At 42.0% G+C, this 25,200-nt stretch overlaps 2 protein-coding genes across 5 annotated transcripts in view; both read left to right on the plus strand.

Moving 5' to 3' along the window:
• LOC129826354 (RILP-like protein 1) overlaps window positions 1-7,284 on the plus strand; it is a 39,879-nt gene extending 32,595 nt beyond the window's left edge. The window contains exons 6-8 of one of the 4 annotated variants that reach the window (XR_008755023.1): window positions 2,533-2,631; window positions 5,521-5,732; window positions 6,232-7,284. Coding sequence is in view for 3 of the 4 variants with exons in the window: in XM_055886986.1 (XP_055742961.1) it covers window positions 2,533-2,631; window positions 5,521-5,608; window positions 6,232-6,237 (193 nt within the window). In the remaining variant the exon portion in view is untranslated. Of the gene's footprint in view, window positions 1-2,532; window positions 2,632-5,520 lie in introns of all 4 variants that reach the window. The other 3 variants (XM_055886986.1, XM_055886987.1, XM_055886984.1) reach the window with 3 other exon arrangements.
• An 87-nt stretch (window positions 7,285-7,371) lies between these two features.
• Window positions 7,372-11,453, plus strand: rilpl2 (Rab interacting lysosomal protein-like 2). The gene is made up of 4 exons (XM_055886988.1): window positions 7,372-8,256; window positions 8,463-8,614; window positions 8,711-8,848; window positions 9,297-11,453. Exons 1-4 carry the CDS (start codon window positions 7,963-7,965, stop codon window positions 9,316-9,318), a joined length of 606 nt encoding a protein of 201 aa, XP_055742963.1. The 5' UTR covers window positions 7,372-7,962; the 3' UTR covers window positions 9,319-11,453.
• Window positions 11,454-25,200: the final 13,747 nt, after the last annotated feature.

The following is a 25,200-nucleotide window of genomic DNA, read 5'->3' on the forward strand; positions in this document are numbered from 1 at the left end:
CAGTTCATCCAGGATGGCACATCAATGCGAGCTGTGGCAAAAAGGTTTGTTGTGTCTGTCAGCGTAGTGTCCAGAGCATGGAGGCACTACCAGGAGACAGGCCAGTACATCAGGAGACGTGGAGGAGGCCGTAGGAGGGCAACAACCCAGCAGCAGGACCGCTACCTCCGCCTTTGTGCAAGGAGGTGCACTGCCAGAGCCCTGCAAAATGACCTCCAGCAGGCCACAAATGTGCATGTGTCAGCATATGGTCTCACAAGGGGTCTGAGGATCTCATCTCGGTACCTAATGGCAGTCAGGCTACCTCTGGCGAGCACATGGAGGGCTGTGCGGCCCCACAAAGAAATGCCACCCCACACCATGACTGACCCACCGCCAAACCGGTCATGCTGGAGGATGTTGCAGGCAGCAGAACGTTCTCCACGGCGTCTCCAGACTCTTTCACGTCTGTCACATGTGCTCATGTGCTCAGTGTGAACCTGCTTTCATCTGTGAAGAGCACAGGGCGCCAGTGGCGAATTTGCCAATCTTGGTGTTCTCTGGCAAATGCCAAACGTCCTGCACGGTGTTGGGCTGTAAGCACAACCCCCACCTGTGGACGTCGGGCCTTCATACCACCCTCATGGAGTCTGTTTCTGACCGTTTGAGCAGACACATGCACATTTGTGGCCTGCTGGAGGTCATTTTGCAGGGCGCTGGCAGTGTACCTCCTTGCACAAAGGTGGAGGTAGCGGTCCTGCTGCTGGGTTGTTGCCCTCCTACGGCCTCCTCCACGTCTCCTGATGTACTGGCCTGTCTCCTGGTAGCGCCTCCATGCTCTGGACACTACGCTGACAGACACAACAAACCTTTTTGCCATCGCTCGCATTGATGTGCCATCCTGGATGAACTGCACTACCTGAGCCACTTGTGTGGGTTGTAGCCTCCGTCTCATGCTACCACTAGAGTGAAAGCACCGCCAGCATTCAAAAGTGACCAAAACATCAGCCAGGAAGCATAGGAACTGATAAGTGGTGTGTGGTCACCACCTGCAGAACCATTCCTTTTTTGGGGGTGTCTTACTAATTGCCTATAATTTCCACCTTTTGTCTATTCCATTTGCACAACAGCATGTGAAATGTATTGTCAATCAGTGTTGCTTCCTAAGTGTACAGTTTGATTTCACAGAAGTGTGATTGACATGGAGTTACATTGTGTTGTTTAAGTGTTCCCTTTATTTTTTTGAGCAGTGTATTTCAAGGCCTACCTTCAAACTCAGTGCATCTTTGCTTGACATCATGGGAAAATCAGAAGAAATCTGCCAAGATCTCAGAAAAAAATTGTAGACCTCCATAAGTCTGGCTCATCCTTGGGAGCAATTTCCAAATACCACGTTCATCTGTACAAACAATAGTACGCAAGCATAAACACCATGGGACCACACAGCCATCATACCGCTCAGGAAGGAGACGCGTTCTGTCTCCTAGAGATGAACGTACTTTGGTGCGAAAAGTGCAAATCAATCCCAGAACAACAGTAAAGGACCTTGTGAAGATGCTGGAGGAAACGGGTACAAAAGTATCTATATCCACAGTAAAACGAGTCCTATATTGACATAACCTGAAATGCCGCTCAGCAAGGAAGAAGCCACTGCTCCAAAACCACCATTAAAAAAAGCCAGACTCTGGTTTGCAACTGCACATGGGGACAAAGATCGTACTTTTTGGAGAAATGTCCTCTGGTTTGATGAAACAAAAGTAGAACATTTTGCTCATAATGACCATCATTATGTTTTAAGGAAAAAGGGGGAGGCTTGCAAGCCGAAGAACACCATCCCAACCGTGAAGCACAGGGGTGTTAGTATCATGTTGTGGGGGTGCTTTGCTGCAGGAGGGACAGGTGCACTTCACAAAATAGATGGCATCATGAGGTTGGAAAATGATGTGGATATATTGAAGCAACATCTCAAGACATCAGTCAGGAAGTTAAAGCTTGGTCACAAAGCCCTGACTTCAATCCCATAGAGAATTTGTGGGCAGAACTGAAAAAGCGTGTGCGAGCAAGGAGCCCTACAAACCTGACTCAGTTACACCAGCTCTGTCAGGAGGAATGGGACAAAATTCACCCAACTTATTGTGGGAAGCTTGTGGAAGGCTACCCAAAACGTTTGACCCAAGTTAAACAATTTAAAGGCAATGCTACCAAATACTAATTGAGTGTATGTAAACTTCTGACCCACTGGGAATGTAATGAAAGAAATAATAGCTGAAATAAATAATTCTCAACTATTATTCTGACATTTCACATTCTTAAAATTAAGTGGTGATCCTAACTGACCTAAGACAGGGAAGTTTTACTAGGATTAAATGTCAGGAATTGTAAAAAACTATGTTTAAATTTTTTCATGTATTTGGCTAAGGTTTATGTAAACTTACGACTTCAACTGTATGTATTTATTAATGATGTTGCATCCCACTTTATCCTTTTAATTTTTTGCATTTGTTCATAATACAAGTACACTTTCTTTAAATTAATCACTTCTCCCTGCCTCAGTGAGGAGTTAGAGAATGAGATTTACGGCATCAACTTGGATCCATCACTTCAGTCACAGCCTGCAACCACTGAACAGCCTGACTCAGGGATCAAACGTCTGTAAGTACTGCGACCCACTAGACCTACGCCAAAACTCATCAGCCACCCCACTCCATCTCTCTTGATGGTATGTGCTCAGGCCACACACATATAGGTGCACAGCCTATCATTCCCACAATCTCTGACATTTTCAAACAAGGTTGTCACTAACCACGTTTCCATACAGTTTTTATGCAAGTAAAGTAATCATGACCGCTGTGATGGTAACAGGAATTTTGTTCGTTCGACATGGTGGGATCTTTTTGTGTCTGAAAAATGAATTATGCAAGAAATGGCGTTGGAAATGTCTTTATGGTCATCCCACTACGACTCGAGAAACCAGGCAGTTTATTAGGATACAGATTGAATAAATAATGATTTACTTCACAGGGTGGTGAAAGTGCAAGGTGATCTTGATGCTACTTTCCAGTAAATATCGAGGTTCTTATTCTGGTGACATGATGATCGACGCTTGACTGCCGTTTTTGACAAATTTTTTGTATTTTTATTTAACCTTTATTTTGACAGGGAAGACATATTGAGACCTAGGTCTATTTTCCAAATGTGCCCTGTATAATACAATATAAAATACACATTAAACACAAAATATATACACTACATGACAAAAAGCACAAAAATGTACAGTTGGCACTATGCATTGGGGCAGGTAGTGTTCTCCTCTCATCGTGAACCGTGATTCATCTCTCCAGAGAATACGTTTCCACTGCTCCATAGTTCAATGGTGTCGAGCTTTACACCACTCCAGCCGACACTTGGCATTGTGCATGGTGTTCTTAGGCTTGTGCCTGGCTGCTCGGCCATGGAAACCCATTTCATGAAGCTCCCAACTAAGTTATTTTGCTGATGTTGCTTCCAGAGGCAGTTTGGAACTCTGTAGTGAGTGTTGCAACCGAGGACATATTCTTTTTACGGGCTTCACTTGTGTGGTTCACCACTTTGCGGTTGAGCCGTTGTTGCTCCTAGAAATTTCCACTTCACAATAACAACCCTTACAGTTGACGGGCCGCTCTAGCAGAAATTTGACGAACTGACTTGTTGGAAAGGTGGCATCCTATGACGGTGCCACGTTGAAAGTCACTGAGCTCTTTAGTACGAGCCATTCAACTGCCAATGTTTGTCTATGGAGATTGCATGGCTGTGTGCTCGATTTGATACACCTGTCAGCAATGGGTGTGGCTGAAATGTAATTTGAAGGGGTGTCAACATACTTTTGTATATATTGTGTAAATATATACACACACATTAGAATACAAACACACAGTCATGGTAAACACAAATAAAACAACACAAATCACCCAGAAAAACAGTTCATAAAAATGTTCTTGCTCTTATCCATAATAATCTCATCATGTAGACTAGCCTACCTGCAATAGATTTGTGAGCTGTTGGCTAGAATGCACGTGCCAAGACTAGAGTAGGAACATTTGCAATTTAACACAACAGTTTGTGACAAAACTATCAGGTTGAGTTGAAAATTGCGATGGAAACATATTGAACTTTAGATTTTTATTCGGTACATGAAAATGCACACTTACTTTTATACTCAACAAGTTAGTTTGGTGGAAACACCACTGTTGGGAAAATGTACATATTGTCTTTATGCGGACTCTAGAATATTCACATTAAAATATTTCAAATTGGGTGGAAACCTAGCTATTAACCAGGTTTTGATCCAACCTTTTTAATGCAAGTGAAGTATATGTTGGATAAAAAATGTTTATGACAGGCCTGATGGACACAAATTGTCGGTAAACTTCCCAAATCTCGACAAAACAAAATACACTAGACAGGGTGGGATCTTTTTGTGTCGGTAAAATGTTTTATGGGAGAAATGTCGGTGGAAATGCTTTTATGCGCCAATATTGGTATAATAACTATCATATCAAAGTAAACTTGGAGTCAAGCGATGACGTGTGGTCCTCCCACTATGAGCAGTCCGTTTATTAGGATACAGATGAGTTATTAAATTATTATGAACTTCACAGGGTAGTGAAAGTGCAAGGTGATGAGCTTGATGCTCCTTTACAATAAATATTGAGGGTCTTATTCTGGTGACATGATCATCGATGCTTAGCTGCCGTTTGTCAAATAAAAATAATCTTGCTCTTTTGTCCATGATAATCCTCATCATGTAGGAAATACGAGCACTATCTGCGAGCTGTTGGCTAAAGCACACGTGCCAATACCAGAGTATACACAGACTCACTAAATAACACATTTTTGTTTGAGAATACATCAGTAGAGTTGAAAATGCGATCGAAACCCATTTAACTTTTCTTTTTTATTCGGTACATGGGAATTTAAACGCAAAAGGTATTTATGTGCACTACATCATCACGTAAATACTTTTATCACCAACAAGTCAATTTGATGGAAATACATCTCTGGTGGATAAATTGTTTTTATGCAGATTTTAGAATATTCGCATGACAATCTGTCGCCAATTGGATGGAAACCTAACTAATGTTATGTTTCCTGTCATGGTGGTTAAGGCTTGCAGTCAGGGATTTGACCTAGCTTTATATATGTATGTCACTGACCAATATGCTTGCGTGAGCACTAAAACAAATAATGACAATTTAATTTCCACAATGCTTGTTTGGGAATGTTATATTTGTAGAAGGACCAGGACGAAGGGATGAAGTTTCGCTTCTGTGACATTTTTCAACTACCATAATAATTTCTTGAAGGTCATTTACAAATAATTGTGAAGAGAAGAAAAATGACCACTCCATTAATAAATGGTTTATTATTAATTATTTATGTAGCTTACTTCGTCTAGATGTGGCTTGCCTCCTTTGCCAACCTGGGTGCTGCAAAGTCACTTTGCACCAAAACTCTGACTACTTTTTTCCGCTTATGTCTCTTCATCTGTACTTCTTTGGACAGGATATTCACTGCAGTAATGCCGATGGTAGCAGCAGGGTTGATTGCAGACGATCCAACGTTACAGCCGATCAGACGACTTATGTCCTGTGTATGAACTTTTACATTTATTTCATCTCTTTTTGTGATGTCATTGTTCTTGAGCCAAGCACTGCCACTGTGCCAAAGCCCCTCGACCGCCTGTCATCTCAAATGCAATACTTCCTTGTGATCGTGTGAGTAGGATGTGAGAGTATTCTTAATGGCTGATAATGTGTAGATCTTGAACCAGCTCATCATAGAAGATGCCACAATCATTAAAAATTGGCACCTTTTTTGCCAATATACTAATCCAGCAACTCACTATTACAAGTACAAATCCACATATGCATGTTGTCTGAGTTAGGATTTTCTCATAGCATGGATATTCACTGTTGACAGCTCTTCATTTGTTGAATAAAGTGGAGTGACTAACTAGGTTAACCTCTGACAGGGCAAAGCTTATGCACCTCCCCAACCTTTTGTTAAGCACTTTTCCTCAAGCATGCTCTCATTCTGCTTTTGTCCTCACTCTGAGTACTCAATGTTCTCACTCACTCTTCATGAATAATCTGAAGTGTAACCAATGTATTTTATTGATCTATTTTAGCAGTGGTACTGTCATGGCTAGTTTATCTTTTATTTTTTTGCATGGTGTAACCTAAATTCTTAATTTCTCTCATTGCACCTATCCAGGTTTAGCATCTTCTCTGGAGAAAAGATGTGACCAGAAGAAGTGATTTGTTATTTGCACACAGAGCAGGCTCAGGAGGCACTGAAGCATCCATAACCAGGGACCTACACTGAATGCACAAAACATAAGGAACACCTGCTCTTTCATGACAGACTGACCAGGTGAATCCAGTTGAAATCTATGATCCCTTATTGATGTCACCTGTTAAATCCACTTCAAGCAGTGTAGATGAAGGGGAGGAGACTCCTTAAAGAAGGATTTTTAAACCTCGAGACAATTGAGTATGTGTGCCATTCAGAAGGTGAATTGGCAAGACAAAATATTTATGTGCCTTTAGAACGGGGTATGGTAGTTGGTGTCAGGCGCATCGGTTTGAGTGTGTCAAGAACTGCAACGCTGCTGGGTTATACCATGCTCAACAGTTTCCTGTGAGTATCAAGAATGGTCCACCGCCCCAAAGAACATCCAGCCAACTTGACAACTGTGGGAAGCATTGGAGTCAACATGGGCAGAATCTCTGTGAATGCTTGACACTGTAGTCCATGCCCTGACAAATTGAAGCTGTTCAGAGGGCAATAAGGGGGTACAACTCAATATTAGGAAGGTGTTCCTAATGTTTTGTACACTGAGTGTATAATGTCCCATGCTGGTGGTCTCCAAGTAAAAACATGAAGAGCTTTGTGCCAAGAGGGATTGTCAGGACAAAGTTGTCTTGTGGGGACAATGGAGAGATGGATTCAGGAGAGAATAACGTGCAATCTGAGAGATATCCTGTCCCTTTTGAATTCATTTTTAGTTGCGCGGACTATGGTGCTTTATACTAGCAATAAGTATTAGTGTAACTTCAGAGATCGCTCACATGTTTATTTTATCTATAAAAGGAAACTTATACCAAGTCTGAGGCCCCAAGTTAGACAAAAATATATTGAAGGCATTTTGACATGGTTTGATGTGATATAACTATCGGCCATATTTAAATTGTATTTATGTTAAGATTTTTTGACTGCTGCACTTGAGTTTTCTAGTGTCTGAATAAAAAGCTGGCATATTGTTGACTATCTGTGATGTGAATATGTTCACCTGCCATTTTTCTTATAGATATGGGTTTTTCAACCAGTTTTCAATGTATGCTCAATATTAATTGTAGACACCTAAAAATATGAAATGGCACAATGTTTTAATGCCTGTCAGTTCTTGCATTAAAATGTGAGATATTTTGGCCTTGTTCAATTTGATAGTTTTATCCCTGATTTTCCAGGGGCCCCTGCAAACTTTGAGACCCCCAAGGCCCCCCAGGTTCACGGAGTGTCAATCAAACTTCGAAATTCAAAGTATAGTGTTGAAAATACCGGGGAAATATCACGTGCTGTTTCACATGATTAGTGTGTCCCTACTGGATTATGTGCATTATTATGCGCTGTTTCACCTGTCGCCAGGGAAACTTTCATCTTGTTACAAGCTGCGGGGAACAGGCCATTTGCTATTGGCTTATTTGTATGTCACTTATACACTGGATACAGCAAGTCAACCATTCAAATTTAGAAAGAGGAGGGTTTATTCAGTTAGCCTACTACCGGTAACTTGAAGTGGCTACTGTAGCATGCAAGGAACTAAACTTAAAAGTTCATAAGTATCTTGTATGTTAAATGTCACAACGCTCGAGTTGAGAAATCGGTCCCACCGTTTGAGAAAACAACTTTTGTTGAATTCAGTGCGTTTTTGGAGTACGAGCAATGGAAGAGTTGAGCGAGTCTTCACCCGCTTTGGCGTTCGAGAAGGAAGCATTTGAGCTGACGGTGGAAGATGTTTATGACATTTCATACGTGATTGGCAGAGATTTGCTGAAAATAAGTACTACAGGTGAGGAAGTCTCCGATTTGCAATTCAAAATTGTCCGGGTTTTGGAGATGTTTGAAACGTTAGTGAATAAGTATAACCTGTCATTGGAGGAGCTGAAAATGGAACGAGACAACTTGAAGAGTGAACTGGATAGAATCGTGAGAGAAAGTTCTGCCGGGCAGGAAGCGGTGAGTTTGATCTTTTCAAACCAGGAAAATAACTGATCAAAATCGATACCTTTTAAATGTTCCATAAAGTCTTTAACTGGACTACGTCTGTTAGGGTATGTTCAAGCATGTTGTGACGTTTCACTGGGTTGCTATACACTACTGTGCAACATAGTTGTGGACCCCTTTTTGTTCGACGTTTAGCCCTTTAATCAATATGTTCTCAGCAAACACTAGGACCAAACAAACTGGTGGTGGACCTGAAAGATCCCAATAGACCACGCTTCACAATGCAGGAGCTGAAGGAGGTGCTTCAGGAGAGGAACCAGCTCAAGGCCCAGCTACTGGTGGCGCAAGAAGAGTTGCAACTCTACAAGAGGTAGAATACATAACCAGACTTGACCAGTCCCCATGCAACCCGCACCACCTCACCCCAACCCACACAAAAATGTAATGTAGTGCTTTGTACTTGCAGTGGGATGCTGCCACAGGGTGAACAAGCCATGGTAGAGGTTGACTTAGTATCTCCATCCCCTTTGAAACCTGTCCCTGACACAACAGATGAGACTAAAGAAGAGGTACCTAACGAAGGAATGACCACCATCAGAAAGCTGTGAGCAGTTAGCTTTTTTTACCACTCAACTTTGCATAATCATAGTGAATTGCAAGACGAGCATGCAGTATGACATTGTTTACACCCTGAAAACAAGTATTTCAGAGACAACCATAGTATCACACAGGAGACAACCAGGTGGTTTGTTCTCACGGTCTGTCTCTGCCCTCTTAATGACCTGCTTGTGACCGGCTGGCTGTGTGTGTTTGTGCTGATGCTGTGTGATTGGGAGAATCTGCCTGAAGAGGGGGAAAGCGAGAGCTGATACCACTTCACCAAGCCAGCATTGTTATTGTCGGACTTACGTGACTCAGTCAAGCCTCGGCTGACACTGCAAATTCACTCAATCCCCCGTCGCCTCCTCTAAGACTAGGGATGTACATTGTGTTGTCAAACTATTTGCAGAGCAAGTTCTCTAAAATAAACTAATTCTTATTTCTTTTTGTAGGTTTTCATTCAGACGGAAATAAGGACAACCTATGAGAACAAGGACCTAAGGCATTACTAATGATAAACCAAACATTTTTATGCACATGCTTTCTATCAAGGCTTTGTATTAGATCAGTTGTTTTCAGTAATGAATGAAAATGTTTTTAACTGGAATAATTTTGGCTTTTGAAACAATAACTCAGTGTTGTCTTTTTATAGATTTAACTGTTGTCATTAATACAGGTATGGGAAAATAACTTGATGCTCATTAAGGTCAAATAACATGGTACAGACCAATGATTTCTCCAGTGCATTCAGAAAGTATTTGGACCCCTTACAGCCTTATTCTAAAATTGATTAAATTGTCCCCCCCCAATCTACACACAATACCCCATAATGACAAAGTGGGTTTTTAGAAATGTTTGCCAATGTATTAAAATGGAAATATAATTTACATAAGTATTCAGAGACCCGTTACTCAGTACTTTGTTGAAGCACCTTTGGCAGGGATTACAGCCTCGAGTCTCCCTGAGTATGATGCTACAAGCTTGGCACACCTGTATTTGGGGAGTTTCTCCCAAATCCTCTCAAGCTGTTAGGTTGGATGGGGAGTGTTGCTGCACAGCTATGGGCTACTCAAGGATATTCAGAGACTTGTCCCTAAGCCACTCCTGTGTTGAATTGGCTTTGTGCTTAGGGTCATTGTCCTGTTGGAAGGTGAACCTTCACCCCAGTCTGAGGCCCTGAGCGCTCTGGAGCAGGGTTTCATCAAGGATCTCTCTGTACTTTTGCGCCATTCATCTTTCCCTCAATCCGGACTAGTCTCCCAGTCCCTGCTGCTAAAAAACATCTACAGACGTGACGCTTGGCATTCAGGCCAAAGAGTTCAATCTTGGTTTCATCAGACCAGAGAATCTTAAGGTACCATTTGGCAAACTCCAAGCGGGCCATTGTGTGCCTTTTCTTGAAGAGTGGGTTCTGTCTGAGCGCTCTACCATAAAGTCCTGATTGGTGGAGTGCTGCAGAGATGGGAGAACCTTCCAGAAGGACAATCATCTCCACAGAGGGACTGTCATGTTCTTGGTCACCTCCCTGACCAAGGCCCTTCTCCCCCGATTGCGGAGTTCGGCCGGGCGGCCAGCTTTAGGAAGAGTCTTTGGTTCCAAACTTCTTCCATTTTTAAGAATGACGGCCACTGTGTTCTTGGGTTTCTTCAATGCTGCAGAAATGTTTTGGTACCCTTCCCCAGCTCTATCCCTCGACACAATCCTGTCTCAGAGCTCTACTGACAATTCCTTCAACCTCATGGCTTGCTTTTTGCTCTGATATGCACGGTCAACTGTGGGACCTTATATAGACAGGTGTGTGCAATTCCAAATATTGCCAATTGTTAAAAATAAATAAAAATGAATTGCCCCACAGTGGTGTCATAATACCCATAAAGTCTAGCGGTCAAACAGAGAAATAGTTCCAATTGTTTTTCCACCATTCATTTTTCTCATAGGGGATTTTAGAAACAGTTAAGGGGTGTGTCATGAAGGCATAATTTGGAGTGACGTTTTGTTAAACATCTAAATTGCTTTCAGGAAAGGTGACTGAAATAGATTTTGTGCTATTTACATACTCAAATGCTAATTAGCATCAAAGTAGACCTCATGCAAGACTACAAATCCCTGGAAGCTCCTGCACGTCAACGCCTTTGCTAACAGGTAGTGTAAATTTAACTCCAGACCATTCACAGAATTACCTATTTATTACATTTAGCAAACGGTTAATCCAGAGATTTTTACTATAATTCGTCAGTCTCATCCATATCATTGCATTTGTAGTTCTTAATTAGCAACTCATTAGCGTTTCATTTGTTGGGGGTAAATACAGGCAAATATTTTGATGCATCACCTTGTCTAAGGAGAGATAAACCTGGTTATTAAAATGTCACACCAGGGTAAGCCTTCATGACACACAGCTCTTCTAAAATCCCCCATGAGAAAAATTAATGGTGGAAAATCAATTGGAACCATTTCCTGGTTTGACCATTAGGCTTAATGTGTATTATGACTCATACTGTGGTACTCTAGAAATGCATTTGTCCAGGTTAGTTTGCCACATTTATTCTATTTAACACCAATATATACCTTTAAATTATGAGCTAAACAAAAATAAAGTATTGAGATGACTTACTGTCCCCACAATTCTTTTTCTTTAACATTTTAATTGAAATACTGTTGGCTTCAAAATATAGCATTAGCAATCCAGGGTTAATATACACATCATTGGTACAGACTCACAACTGTGTCCTCAAACAAAGGAACTGTAACAGTTCCTTTGGACACGTGGTTGGACGTTGTGCCAAATTGTGATGATGGAACCCTTCAAAGACCAACATTCAAGACTGGTTGCAACAGTAGCCCTAGTAGAGACAAAAAGAGGACCTCCAAGGGCTTGATTCTATCACAGTGCTAAAGAGATGCAATCAACATTAAGACAAACGCTGCATGTCAGTTCAATATGAAATGGCTTTTTAATTCTGAACTTCAGCGATACTGATGGAAATCGAGCCCCACGACCACTTTACTGCCCCAGATTCACTATACCTAACTCATACACCTGAATCCCATCAGCATAATCTGCCTCTACCTGGGGGTTGAGTAGCACAGATCATGGTAATGAATCCCTCCCAAAATTATTTGTGGATTAGATAACTATAGGCTCTTGTAGCAAATATAAAAGTGTTACCAAAATTGTTCCTTGTCCAGAAATTGCAGAAAAATTTACATTTTAGTAGACATTTAATAAGTTACCCTATTCATTTCTGGTTTATTTTCCCGTCTTATTTTTGACCTGAAGGGTTTCCTCGGGTCTATTGTTGGTAGTCAGCACTTTTTTCTTCCCTTTTGAAGGCGAACATGTCAGGAGGTTAGCTTAATAGCCTACCATCTCTACAGTATATCCAACGACGTCTACGATAACTAGCTAGCTGATAGTTAAATGAGGGACGCAGCTTGCTAAGGAGTAACGTCGTTGTCAAGCTGACTTTACTACTCATACGTTTCCCTACTTAACTTTTGCCATGTCAACACTCACACAACTAGACAGTATATGCACAAGTTTAAAGTTTTGCAATGTTCTCATGTGCTTCGTTGTATTTTGCTAGCGAACAACTGTATTGCTAGAAGCCGAATAGAAACACCGCCACCACGCCAGAATAACAAGACATGGACTTCCTGTCATTTAAAAAGCTACTGCATCCCTGATTGGTTAAACGCTACTTCTAGTAGAACATGATTGGCGTGGCGCGAAACATACTTTAAAAGCCCATCGTAAATTCACTCTGGACTGCAAGAGTGCGCTCTAAGCGTTCGTCAATTCTGAGCGTTGTGACTTCACAAAGTCAGTCAAGCACCCAAGCTAACTGGCTAACGTTGGCTAGCAACATCCAGATACAATGAGAGAACACCCCACTCTGACCATTTTACTCGACCTAGCAGAGCTGGTTAGGCTGTTTTCTTGTTATCCAGAGCATTGGTGACTAACTGCTGCTGGCAACAATTTAATTACGCCTTTTATTCCTTTTTTATTATTAATTAAATTGTTGCCAGAAGCACAGTTACAGTACTAACACTCTAGATAACATGAAAACAGCCTAACCAGCTCTGCCAGGTCGAGTAAAATGGTCAGTGAGGTGTTCTCTCATTTGTGTCTAGAAGTAACTTGCAAGCTAGCCAACTTTAACCAGTTAGCTTGGGTGCTTGTCTGCCGTTGTCAAGTCGCTTGGATCATAATCTAATAAGGTGCTGGATTTACAAACGACCCAGACCACACTGACCAACTGGAGGCAATTTGCAAACGCACCCTTAGGATATCCTGAGAAGGTATTTAATTTGAGATGTCTGCCCTTTATGTGATAATTAAAAAAAATATTTTGTGCAATGCAAATCTTTTCGAAATCTCAGTAAGCGAGTAGGCAACATGTTTTCATTCAGTGTGTGTGTGTATATATACATTGTAATGAAACGGCAGGGAGCAGGCCTCGAACCCTCGAACTTATAGCCCGAAGTCCAGCGCGCTATCAACCGTCTACGTCTTATAGGACCGCGCTCACTGGCCAAGCACACGCACTGTCGTTGATGCAAGGTCCGATCACTTCTGACACCAGTTTTTTATTTTACCAGGTAAGTTGACTGAGAACACGTTCTCATTTGCAGCAACGACCTGGGGAATAGTTACAGGGGAGAGGAGGGGGATGAATGAGCCAATTGGAAACTGGGGATTATTAGGTGACCATGATGGTTTGAGGGCCAGATTGGGAATTTAGCCAGGACACCGGGGTTAACACCCCTACTCTTACGATAAGTGCCATGGGATCTTTAATGACCTCAGAGAGTCAGGACACCCGTTTAACGTCCCATCCGAAAGACGGCACCCTATACAGGACAGTGTCCCCAATCACTGCCCTGGGGCATTGGGATATTTTTTAGACCAGAGGAAAGAGTGCCTCCTACTGGCCCTCCAACACCACTTCCAGCAGCATCTGGTCTCCCATCCAGGGACTGACCAGGACCAACCCTGCTTAGCTTCAGAAGCAAGCTAGCAGTGGTATGCAGGGTGGTATGCTGCTGGCTAATGAAACGGCAGGGGGCAGGCCTCGGACCCTCGACCTTCTAGCCCGAAGTCCAGCGCGCAATTGCAAAAGCGCTTTTAAACCCAGGGTCATTACAATATATATATATATATAAACTCAGCAAAAAAAGAAAAGTCCCTTTTTCAGAACCCAGTCTATCAGAGATAATTCGTAAAAATCCAAATAACTTCACAGATCTTCATTGTGAAGGGTTTAAACACTGTTTCCAGTGTAGGCAGTGGCAGTGCTGGCAACACTAGCTGCAGTAACCCATGGGGAGGGGGTCACACTCGGACATTCAGAGAGGGGGTATATTATTGTGGCCCCGGTGGCACAAAATCAAACTCTGACTGCATGGAGATGCTTGGGAATATGGTCAATACGGGTGACCGTATTGTGGGTGTTTCAGGGAAAAGGTGTACATTTGACCTTCATCTAGGATGTGAAAATGGTTAATAAAATCTCTCAATTTCTGCCCATTCTTTGCATGGTCTTGCAGGCCTTCTCATGCAACTGTAAGTGCATTTGTAAATTGGGCTGGGCTCTGGGATGGTGCAATGTTGAGAATGTGAGCTTATGGTTGTGTGGGAGGTAAGGGTTGAGTGTGTGTATGTGTGTATCCCACAACTGTTGCGAAGGAGTAAAATATGTTAGGGACAATAGAGGATGATCCACAGCTATATATAATAAAAATCGAGGTGAGGGCGATGGAAATGCATTTGGCAGTTGATCTACTTCAATTCGGTAAATGGCACTGTGTGCTCTTTGAGGGATGGATCCCAGTCCTTTCAGGGCTATGGGATATGGGGGGTGGGGGGTGGTCTGCCGGACATTGGGATGACAACCCAACTCGGGATGAGGAGGGCTTTTAGCGGGTAGAATAGTAGGGACCAATTTGAGGTTTACTTAGTAGCAATGCAAATATCATGGTACAGCTATATAGACACTCAATCATCATTTTACTTTTTAATGGTACGTTTACAAACATATATTTTGATAAAAATAATCGAAAGTTGTATCTCATTATGGTAAGTGGTGAAATAAGTATAGCCAGTTACAATTGTAATGGCCTAGCAGATAATAAGAAAAGACGATCAGTATTTTCCTGGCTAAAAGAAGGAATATAATATATATTGTTTACAGGAAACCCATTCAACAGTTTTAGATGAAGTTTTGTGGAAAAATAACTGGGGGGGGGGGGGGATATATTTCTCCCATGGGCAAAGAAATTCAAAAGGGGTGATGGTTTTAATTAACAATAATTTTGATCCAAATGTGCAAATTGTCCAAACTCAAGGTAGATGGACTATTTTAAATATGTTGTTGGACAATAAACAGATATGGCTTATTAACCTATACGGTCTGAATAATGATGATCCAAGCTTCTTTGAAACTATATATAAGAATATATCAACTCTACAAGCAACACTAGACTATTATTATGGTGGGATATTTTAATATGGTCTTAAATCCCTCTATGGACTGGAAAGGAAATTACACTACAAACTATCACCCTCAGGCACTTAAGGAAATCATGAATGTCATGGATATATTGGAATTAGTGGATATATGGAGACTTAAATACCCTGACCTAGTGAGGTATACATGGCGGAAGCTTAATCAAGCTAGTCGTCTTGACTACTTTCTTATGCCATTCTCTCTGGCACCAAAAGTTTAAAAAGTGTTGATAGGGGACAGAATGCGGTCGGAACATCACATAATTGGCATATATATTACTCTTACAGAATTTCCACGTGGGCGAGGATATTGGAAATTTAATCAAAGCCTACTAGATGATAAATTGTTTAGAACTAGGACAGAAGAATTTATAACTGACTTTTTCAGACATAATAGGTACAGATCCCGTATTGTATGGGACACTTTTAAGTGTGCCTTTAGAGGCCATGCAATTCAGTACTCATCTATAAAACAAAAGCAATTTAGATCAAAAGAGTCCATATTAACAAAGGAAATTGAAGGACTAACAGTACAGTTAGATAGCAATAAAAACTGTACCATCGAGGCACAGAATAAGTTAGAGGAAAAACAAAAAGAAATGGAGGAACTTATTCAAGAAAGATCCAGTGTAATAAATTATAAAAATAAAGCGAACTGAATGGAATATGGGGAACAATGCACCAAATTATTTTTCAATATTCCAAGCACCACCCTCCTTTTGAAGCTTTCCAGTCTGTTATTCGAACTCAATCAGCATGACAGAGTGATCTCCAGCCTTGTCCTCGTCAACACTCACACCTGTGTTAACAAGAGAATCACTGACATGATGTCAGCTGGTCCTTTTGTGGCAGGGCTGAAATGCAGTGGAAATGTTTTTTGGGGATTCAGTTCATTTGCATGGCAAAGAGGGACTTTGCAATTAATTGCAATTCATCTGATCACTCTTCATAACATTCTGAAGTATATGAAAATTGCCATCATACAAACTGAGGCAGCAGAATATGTGAAAATGTATATTTGTGTCATTCTCAAAACTTTTGGCCACGACTGTACAGTGAGCACCATAATTCATTGGACAGTGACCATTTTGTTGTTGATATTTTGGTCCTGTACTCTAGCACTTTGAGTTTGAAAGGATACAATGACAATGAGGGTGAAGTGCAGACTGTAAGCTTTAATTTGAGGGTATTTTCATACGTATCGGATGAACCGTTTAGAAATTCTAGAAGCTTTTGTACATTGTCCTCCCCCATTTTCGGGCATCAAAAAACATTGGACAGTTTAACATAATATAGAATAAAGTAATCATTGATAATATTTGGTCGCATATCCTTTGCATGCAATGACTGCTTGAGGTCTGCGATGCATCGACATCACCAGACGCTGGGTATCTTCCCTGGTGATGCTCTGCCAGACCTGTACTGCAGCCATCTTCAGTTCCTGCTTGTTTCGGGGACTTATTGCCTTCAGTCTCCTCTTCAGCATGTAAAATGCATGTTCAATTGGATTCAGATCCGGTGATTGACTCGGCCAGTCAAGGACTTTTTTGCTGGAGGTCATTTTGCAGGGCTCTGGCAGTGCTCCTCCTGCTCAAAGGCGGAGGTAGCGGTCCTGCTGCTGGGTTGTTGCCCTCCTACGGCCTCCTCCACGTCTCCTGATGTACTGGCCTGTCTCCTGGTAGCGCCTCCATGCTCTGGACACTACGCTGACAGACACAGCAAACCTTCTTGCCACAGCTCGCATTGATGTGCCATCCTGGATGAGCTGCACTACCTGAGCCACTTGTGTGGGTTGTAGACTCCGTCTCATGCTACCACTAGAGTGAGAGCACCGCCAGCATTCAAAAGTGACCAAAACATCAGCCAGGAAGCATAGGAACTGAGAAGTGGTCTGTGGTCACCACCTGCAGAATCACTCCTTTATTGAGGGTGTCTTGCTAACTGCCTTTCATTTCCACCTTTTGTCTATTCCATTTGACCAACAGCATGTGAAATTTATTGTCAATCAGTGTTGCTTCCTAAGTGGACAGTTTGATTTCACAGAAGTGTGATTGACTTGGAGTTACATTGTGTTGTTTAAGTGTTCCCTTTATTTTTTTGAGCAGTGTATATACATAAATACACACACACGTACATACATACAAATGCAAATATTCTTTGTTTTCACCTTCTGTTTCTATTTTAGAACTCGCTTTCCCAGTTCCAGATTCCGCCACCACCACAGCCTCAAACTGGCTAAATTCCCAACGAACCCTTATACCATCACGGTCACCTAATCGTCGCCAGTTTACAATTGGCTCATTCATCCCCCTCCTCTCCCTCTAACTATTCCCCAGGTTGTTGCTGTAAATGAGAATGTGTTCTCAGTCAATTTACCTGGTAAAATAAATAATATTTTAAAAGTGAAGCACTTCAATGCGTGTCATTCATTACATCGTATAGGCTATCATGATTATGTAGCCTGGTCTTTAATTATTTGTTACTTTAATTTTTTATATATTTTTTTACTTAACACTTTTATTAAAACTGCTTTGTTGGTTAGGGGCGTGTAAGTAAGCATTTCACTGCAATACCTGTTGTATTCGGCACATGTGAATTAACATTGGATTTGAAATGTTTAAATAATTAACGTAAGAGTAGGCATAGGCTATATATTTTTTTATTAAACATACGATAACAATGTGTATGATATTTAATTGTAATAATGTCCTTTATCCTTATTAGGCTATTAGCACAGGCTACAGTAGATGTGTACATAATCATCAGCAGCATTGTATTTCATTCAATAAGTCATCTGAGTTTGACATTTAGGCTTTAGAAATATTGTGTTAAAACTATAACCTATTACAGTAAAACAAAAGGTGAAAAGAAAAATTCTAAATAAAACGTGTATTATTTGGTAATTTTGTAAAAGTTATTGTTAGAAAGTAGTTTTTGGCCTTTAATAAACATGGATTTGCTATTTTGAGGATATATTCCATTGTGGGTGTCAATATAAAATGACGGCCATATTTGCCGATGCCGCTTTTCTGTAAACAAAGTGTCTGAATTCCAAGACGATTTTTCTCTCTTTAATTTGTTTCTGGAAATGTCTTACAAGCCCAATATTTAGTCTAGACTCTGTTTTGTCAGGCGTAAAATTCGATATTGTAATGAATACCTGGGGAACGCCGGTGACTGTAGTTTTCCCCCCAGTTATATACAGTATATATAGGGTCTGATCCTGAGAGCTGATTTATATCCGCCATTATTAGGCTACTAATTTTATTTTTATTTATTTATTTTTTATTTATTTTACCAGGTAAGTTGACTGAGAACACGTTCTCATTTGCAGCAACGACCTGGGGAATAGTTACAGGGGAGAGGAGGGGGATGAATGAGCCAATTGTAAACTGGGGATTATTAGGTGACCATGATGGTTTGAGGGCCAGATTGGGAATTTAGCCAGGACACCGGGGTTAACACCCCTACTCTTACGATAAGTGCCATGGGATCTTTAATGACCTCAGAGAGTCAGGACACCCGTTTAACGTCCCATCCGAAAGACGGCACCCTATACAGGACAGTGTCCCCAATCACTGCCCTGGGGCATTGGGATATTTTTTAGACCAGAGGAAAGAGTGCCTCCTACTGGCCCTCCAACACCACTTCCAGCAGCATCTGGTCTCCCATCCAGGGACTGACCAGGACCAACCCTGCTTAGCTTCAGAAGCAAGCCAGCAGTGGTATGCAGGGTGGTATGCTGCTGGCCGTATCATAGCTAAAACCCTTTCCCTGTGCATCCGTGAAGGTAAGAATTATGTTGTTCACTCGTCTACCTAAACAGAACACGCGCATTCTATTGTCGGATTTTCTGTCAGGCTGGATGCTGTAACAATGTATACAGACAATTTATCACTTTGGCTACTTTAGTCTACCCATACGGTTCCATGATTGTTTCCCCATGCCTATTGATTGATTGGGAAGTGGACGGTTCTTTGACTCTTATGACACCCAGTGTTCGCTGAACCAAATTGCATCTCATCCCCCATACAACCTACTATGATAGGCAACATTAATTAATTAGACAGACCTTGTATTTCAAGATAAAATTTACAAAAGTAATGCAGCATACCCATTGAAACAATACCTTAAATAAAAATAGAATAAAACTACGCAAATGTTTCAGCCACTTATTCCTGGTCAATTTCAAATGATTAATTTCAAATCAATTTCATAATGCATATCGTATTATTACTGAAATCACCAGTAAAGATGTATTAAATGTAGCATATGGTATATTATATATAATTGTATTTTTTCCCCTCCAACAGTTGAGGTTGTTCACTCTTCTTCAACAAGCATATCAACACCGCAATCTTACAGGCCAGTAGTGAATGACTATGGACCATCTTTGGGATTTTCACAGGTAAAGACTGAAATTGTCAAATGTTCTAGATGACAACAATCATTATCTAATGTGATAGATTATACCACACATTTTAAATGCTGCGAAATGTATATATTTTTTTGCAGCACAACGCATGAGTGTCCATAAAACGGATTTCTGCTATAATTTCAGTTGGTGACTAACGACTAACGGACATAAATCACACTGTTTCATTTGCAAACCATTCTTTCATTGTATCACAGTGTTCAAGTGGAAGTCAAGTGCCTCAGAGTAAATATGCAGAATTGCTAGCCATTATTCAAGAGGCAAGGGGATAAGACCAATTTATTAATGGAGAGACTAAAGCAAGGTGTGTACTTGCCTTGCCCATTCATGTACTGTAATGCAAGAGCCTTCAAGTCCATTCACAAACGTACCTACTGTGCGGGGGGAAAGCCCAGACACTGTTTAAATGTTAATCTTCACTTGCAATATGGTTTAATCCTCACTTGTGGATGGGAAAAAAATGTAACACTCAACTTAATTGTCATCTAAAAATAACGTAAACACATTTTTGATGTTAATGCTATGGCGTGATGTCGATGCTAATGTTCAGTCCCTGGACAATAAAGTAGACGAGCTCAGGGTGAGGATCTCCTTCCAGAGAGACATCAGGGACTGTAACATACTCTCTTTCACGGAATCATGTCTCTCTCCAGATATACTGACTCCGTCCATACAGCCGGCAGGGTTTTCCATACATCGAGTGGACAGGAAAAAATAACTATTTGGGAAAAATAAAGGAGAATGTGTATGTTTCATGATTCATTATTGTGGTAACATACAGGAACTCAAGCCCTTTTGTTCTCCCGTTCTGGAATACCTCACTATCAAATGCCGACGCATTACCTCCCGAGAGAATTCTCTTCGGTCATCGTCACGGCCGTGTATATTCCCCTCAAGCTGACACCTCAACGTCTCACAAAGAACTACACTGGACTTTGTGCAAACTGGAAACGGCATATCCTAAGGTTGCATTTATTGTAGCTGGAGACTTTAATAAAGCAAATCTGAGGAAAATGCCACCAAAGTTTTATCAACACATTGACTGCACTACTTGCTCATAAAGAATTCTTGACCATTGCTACTTCCCCTTCCGGGATGACTAGAAGCCCTCCCCAACCCTCCCTTCTGCAAATCAGATCGCACCTCCATTCTGCTCCTCACTTCCTATCGGCAGTAACTTAAACAGGCAGAACCGTGGTAAGGACCTTGTCATGTTGGTCCGACCAATCGGAATCTATACTTCAAGATTGTTTTGATCATGTGGACTGGGATATGTTCTGGGTTGCCTCTGAGAATAACATTGACATATACACTGACTCGGTGACTGAGTTCATCAGGAAGTGCATAGAGGATGTTGTTCCCACTTTGACGATTAGAACTTATCCAAAGCAAAAACCGTGGATAGATGGCAGCATTCACACAAAACTGAAAGCGCAAACCACTGCATTTAACCACAGCAAGGTGACTGGGAACATGGACGAGAACAAACAGTCCAGCTATGCCCTGCGTAAGGCAATCAAACAAGCAAAACGTCAGTACAGAGAAAAAGTGGAGTCACAACTCAACGGCTCAGGCACGGGACTGATGAGGCAGGGACTCCAGATAATCACGGATTATAAAGGGAAAACCAGCCACATCGCGGACACAGATGCCTTGCTCCTGGACAAGCTAAACACTTTCTTTGCCGGCTTTGAAGAAAACACAGTGACGCCGACACGGGCCACCACCGCTCATGAGGACTGTGAGCTCTCGTTCTCTGTGGCTGATGTGAGTAAAACATTTTAAATGTGTTAACGCTCGCAAGGCTGCCAGTCCAGACAGCATCCCAAGTTGTGTCCTCAGAGCATATGCAGACCAGCTGGCTGGAGTGTTTACAGACATATTCAATCTCTCCCTATTCCAGTCTGTTGTCCCCACTTGCTTCAAGATGTCCACCGTTGTTCCTGTAACCAAGAAAGCAAAGGTAACTGAAATAAAAGACTATTGCCCTGTAGCACTAGTTAAGGATCATATCACCTCCACCTTTCCTGACATCCTAGACCAGGGGTGGGCAACTCCAGTCCTCGGGGGCCTAATTGGTGTCACACTTTTTCTCCATCCCTAGCAAACACAGCTTATTAATCAAATTGCACTCTAAACAGAAAATGATTAGGTGATTATTGGAGTCAGGTGTGTTAGCTGGGGCTGGGGCAAAACTGTGACACCAATCAGGCCCTCAAGGACTGGAATTGCTCACCCCTGTCCTAGACACACTACAATTTGCATACCGCCCCAACAGATCCATGGATGACACAATCACCATCGCTATGCACACTGCCCTATTCCATCTAGACAAGCGGAATACCTACAGTTGAAGTCGGAAGTTTACATACACTTAGGTTGGAGTCATTAAAACTTGATTTTCAACCACTCCACAAATTTCTTGTTAACAAACTATAGTTTTGACAAGTCGGTTAGGACATCTACTTTGTGCATGACACAAGTCATTTTTCCAACAATTGTTTACAGACAGATTATTTCACTTATAATTCACTGTATCACAATTCCAGTGGGTCAGAAGTTTACATACACTAAGTTGACTGTGCCTTTAAACAGCTTGGAAAATTCCAGAAAATGATATCATGGCTTTAGAAGCTTCTGATAGGCTAATTGACATCATATGAGTCAATTGGAGGTGTACCTGTGTATGCATTTCAAGGCCTACCTTCAAACTCAGTGCCTCTTTGTTTGACATCATGGGAAAATCAAAAGAAATCAGCCAAGACCTCAGAAAAAAAAATTGTAGACCTCCACAAGTCTGGTTCATCCTTGGGAGCAATTTCCAAATGCCCGAAGGTACCACGTTCATCTGTACAAACAATAGTACGCAAGTATAAACACCATGGACTCACGCAGCCGTCATACTGCTCAGGAAGGAGACGCGTTCTTTCTCCTAGAGATGAACGTACTTTGGTGCAAAAAGTGCAAATCAATCCCAGAACAACAGCAAAGGACCTTGTGAAGATGCTGGAGGAAACGGGTACAAAAGTATCTATATCCACAGTAAAACGAGTCCTATATCGACATAACCTGAAAGGCCGCTCAGCAAGGAAGAAGCCACTGCTCCAAAACCGCCATTTAAAAAAGCCAAACTACGGTTTGCAACTGCACATGGGGACAAAGATCATACTTTTTGGACAAATGTCCTCTGGTCTGAGGAAACAAAAATAGAACTGTTTGGCCATAATGACCATCGTTACGTTCGGAGGAAAAAGGGGGAGGCTTGCAAGCCGAAGAACACCATCCCAACCGTGAAGCACGGGGGTGGGAGCATCATGTTGTGGTGGTGCTTTGCTGCAGGAGAGACTGGAGTGCTTCACAAAATAGATGTCATCATGTGGGAGTGAAATTATGTGGATATATTGAAGCAACATCTCAAGACATCAGTCAGGAAGTTAAAGCTTGGTCGCAAATGGGTCTTCCAAATGGACAATGACCCCAAGCATACTTACAAAATTGTGGCAAAATGGCTTAAGGACAACAAAGTCAAGGTATTGGAGTGACCATCAAAGCCCTGACCTCAATCCCATAGACGATTTGTGGGAAAAATTGAAAAAGCATGTGCGAGCAAGGAGGCCTACAAACCTGACTCAGGTACACCAGCTCTGTCAGGAGGAACGGGCCAAAAATCACCCAACTTATTGTGGGAAGCTTGTGGAAGGCTACCCAAAACGTTTGACCCAAGTTAAACAATTTAAAGGCAAAGCTACCAAATACTAATTGAGTGTATGCGAACTTCTGACCCACTGGGAATGTGATGAAATAAATAAATAATTATCTCTACTATTATTCTGACATTTCACATTCTTAAAATAAAGTGGTGATCCTAACTGACCTAAGACAGGGAATTTTTATTTGGATTAAATGTCAGGAATTGTGAAAAACTGAGTTTAAATGTATTTGGCTAAGGTGTATGTAAACTTCTGACTTCAACTGTATGTAAGAACTACAGTTCAGCCTTCAACACCATAGTGCCCTCAAAGCTCATCACTAAAGGGCTATGGGTCTGAACCCTGCCCTGTGCAACTGGGTCCTGGACTTCCTGACGGGCCAACCTCAGGGTGGTGAAGGTAGGCAACAACACCTCCGCTACGCTGATCCTTAACACGGGGGCCCCACAAGGGGGCTCGATGTTCACCCATGACAGCATGGCCACGCACGTCTCCAACTCAATCGTCAAGTTTACAAAATACATTAGTTCCTCGGCACATCACGGACAACCTGAAATGGTCCATCCACTCAGACAGTTTGGTGAAGAAAACACGACAGCGCCTCTTCATCCTCAGGAGGCTGAAGAAATGTGGCTTGGCCCCTAAGACTCTCACAAACTTCTACAGATGCACCATTGTCGAGCTGTATCACTGCCTGGTACGGCAACTGGACCGTCCGCAACCACAAGGCTCTCCAGAGGGTGGTGCGGTCAGCCCAACGTATCACCGGAGGCACACTGCCTGCCCTTCAGGACATCTACATCACCCGTTGTCACAGGATGGCCAAGAAGATCTTCAAGGATCTCAGCCACCCGAGCCACAGCCTGTTCACCCCACTACCATCTAGAAGGCGGAGACAGTACAGATGCATCAAAGCTGGGACCGATATACTGAAAAACAGCTTCAATCTCCAGGCCATCAGACTGTGAAATAGTCACCACTAGCCGGCCTCCATCCAGTACCCTGCCCTGAACTTTAGTCACTGTTACTAGCCGGCTACCACCCGGTACTCAACCCTGCACCTAGAGACTGTTGCCCTATGTACATAGTGATTGATCACTGGTCACTTTAATCAAATTGTATTAGTCACATGTGCCGAATACAACAGGTGTAGACCTTAGTGAAATGCTTACTTACGAGAGCCTAACCAACAATGTAGTTTTAAAAAATACGGATAAGAATAAGAAATAAAAGTAACAAGTAATTAAAGAGCAGCAGTAAAATAACAATAGCGAGACTATATACAGGGGGGTACCTGTTGAGGTAATATGTACATGTAGGTAGAGTTATTAAAGTGACTATGCATAGATGATAACAACAGAGAATAGCAGCAGTGTAAAAGAGGAGAGGGGGGGGGGGCAATGCAAATAGACTGGATAGCTATTTGATTAGGATGTTCAGGAGTCTTATGGCTTGCGGGTAGAAGCTGTTTAGAAGCCTCTTGGACCTAGACTTGGTGCTCCGGTACCGCTTGTCGCGTGGAAGCAGAGAGAACAGTCTATGACTAGGGTGGCTGGAGTCTTTGACAATTTTTAGGGCCTTCCTCTGACACCACCTGGTATAGAGGTCCTGGATGGCAGGAAGCTTGGTCCCAGTGATGTACTGGGCCATTCACACTACCCTCTGTAGTGCCTTGCGGTTGGAGGCCGATCAGTTGCCAT

Source organism: Salvelinus fontinalis, chromosome 28 (assembly GCF_029448725.1).
Source record: "Salvelinus fontinalis isolate EN_2023a chromosome 28, ASM2944872v1, whole genome shotgun sequence".
Lineage (NCBI taxonomy): Eukaryota > Metazoa > Chordata > Actinopteri > Salmoniformes > Salmonidae > Salvelinus > Salvelinus fontinalis.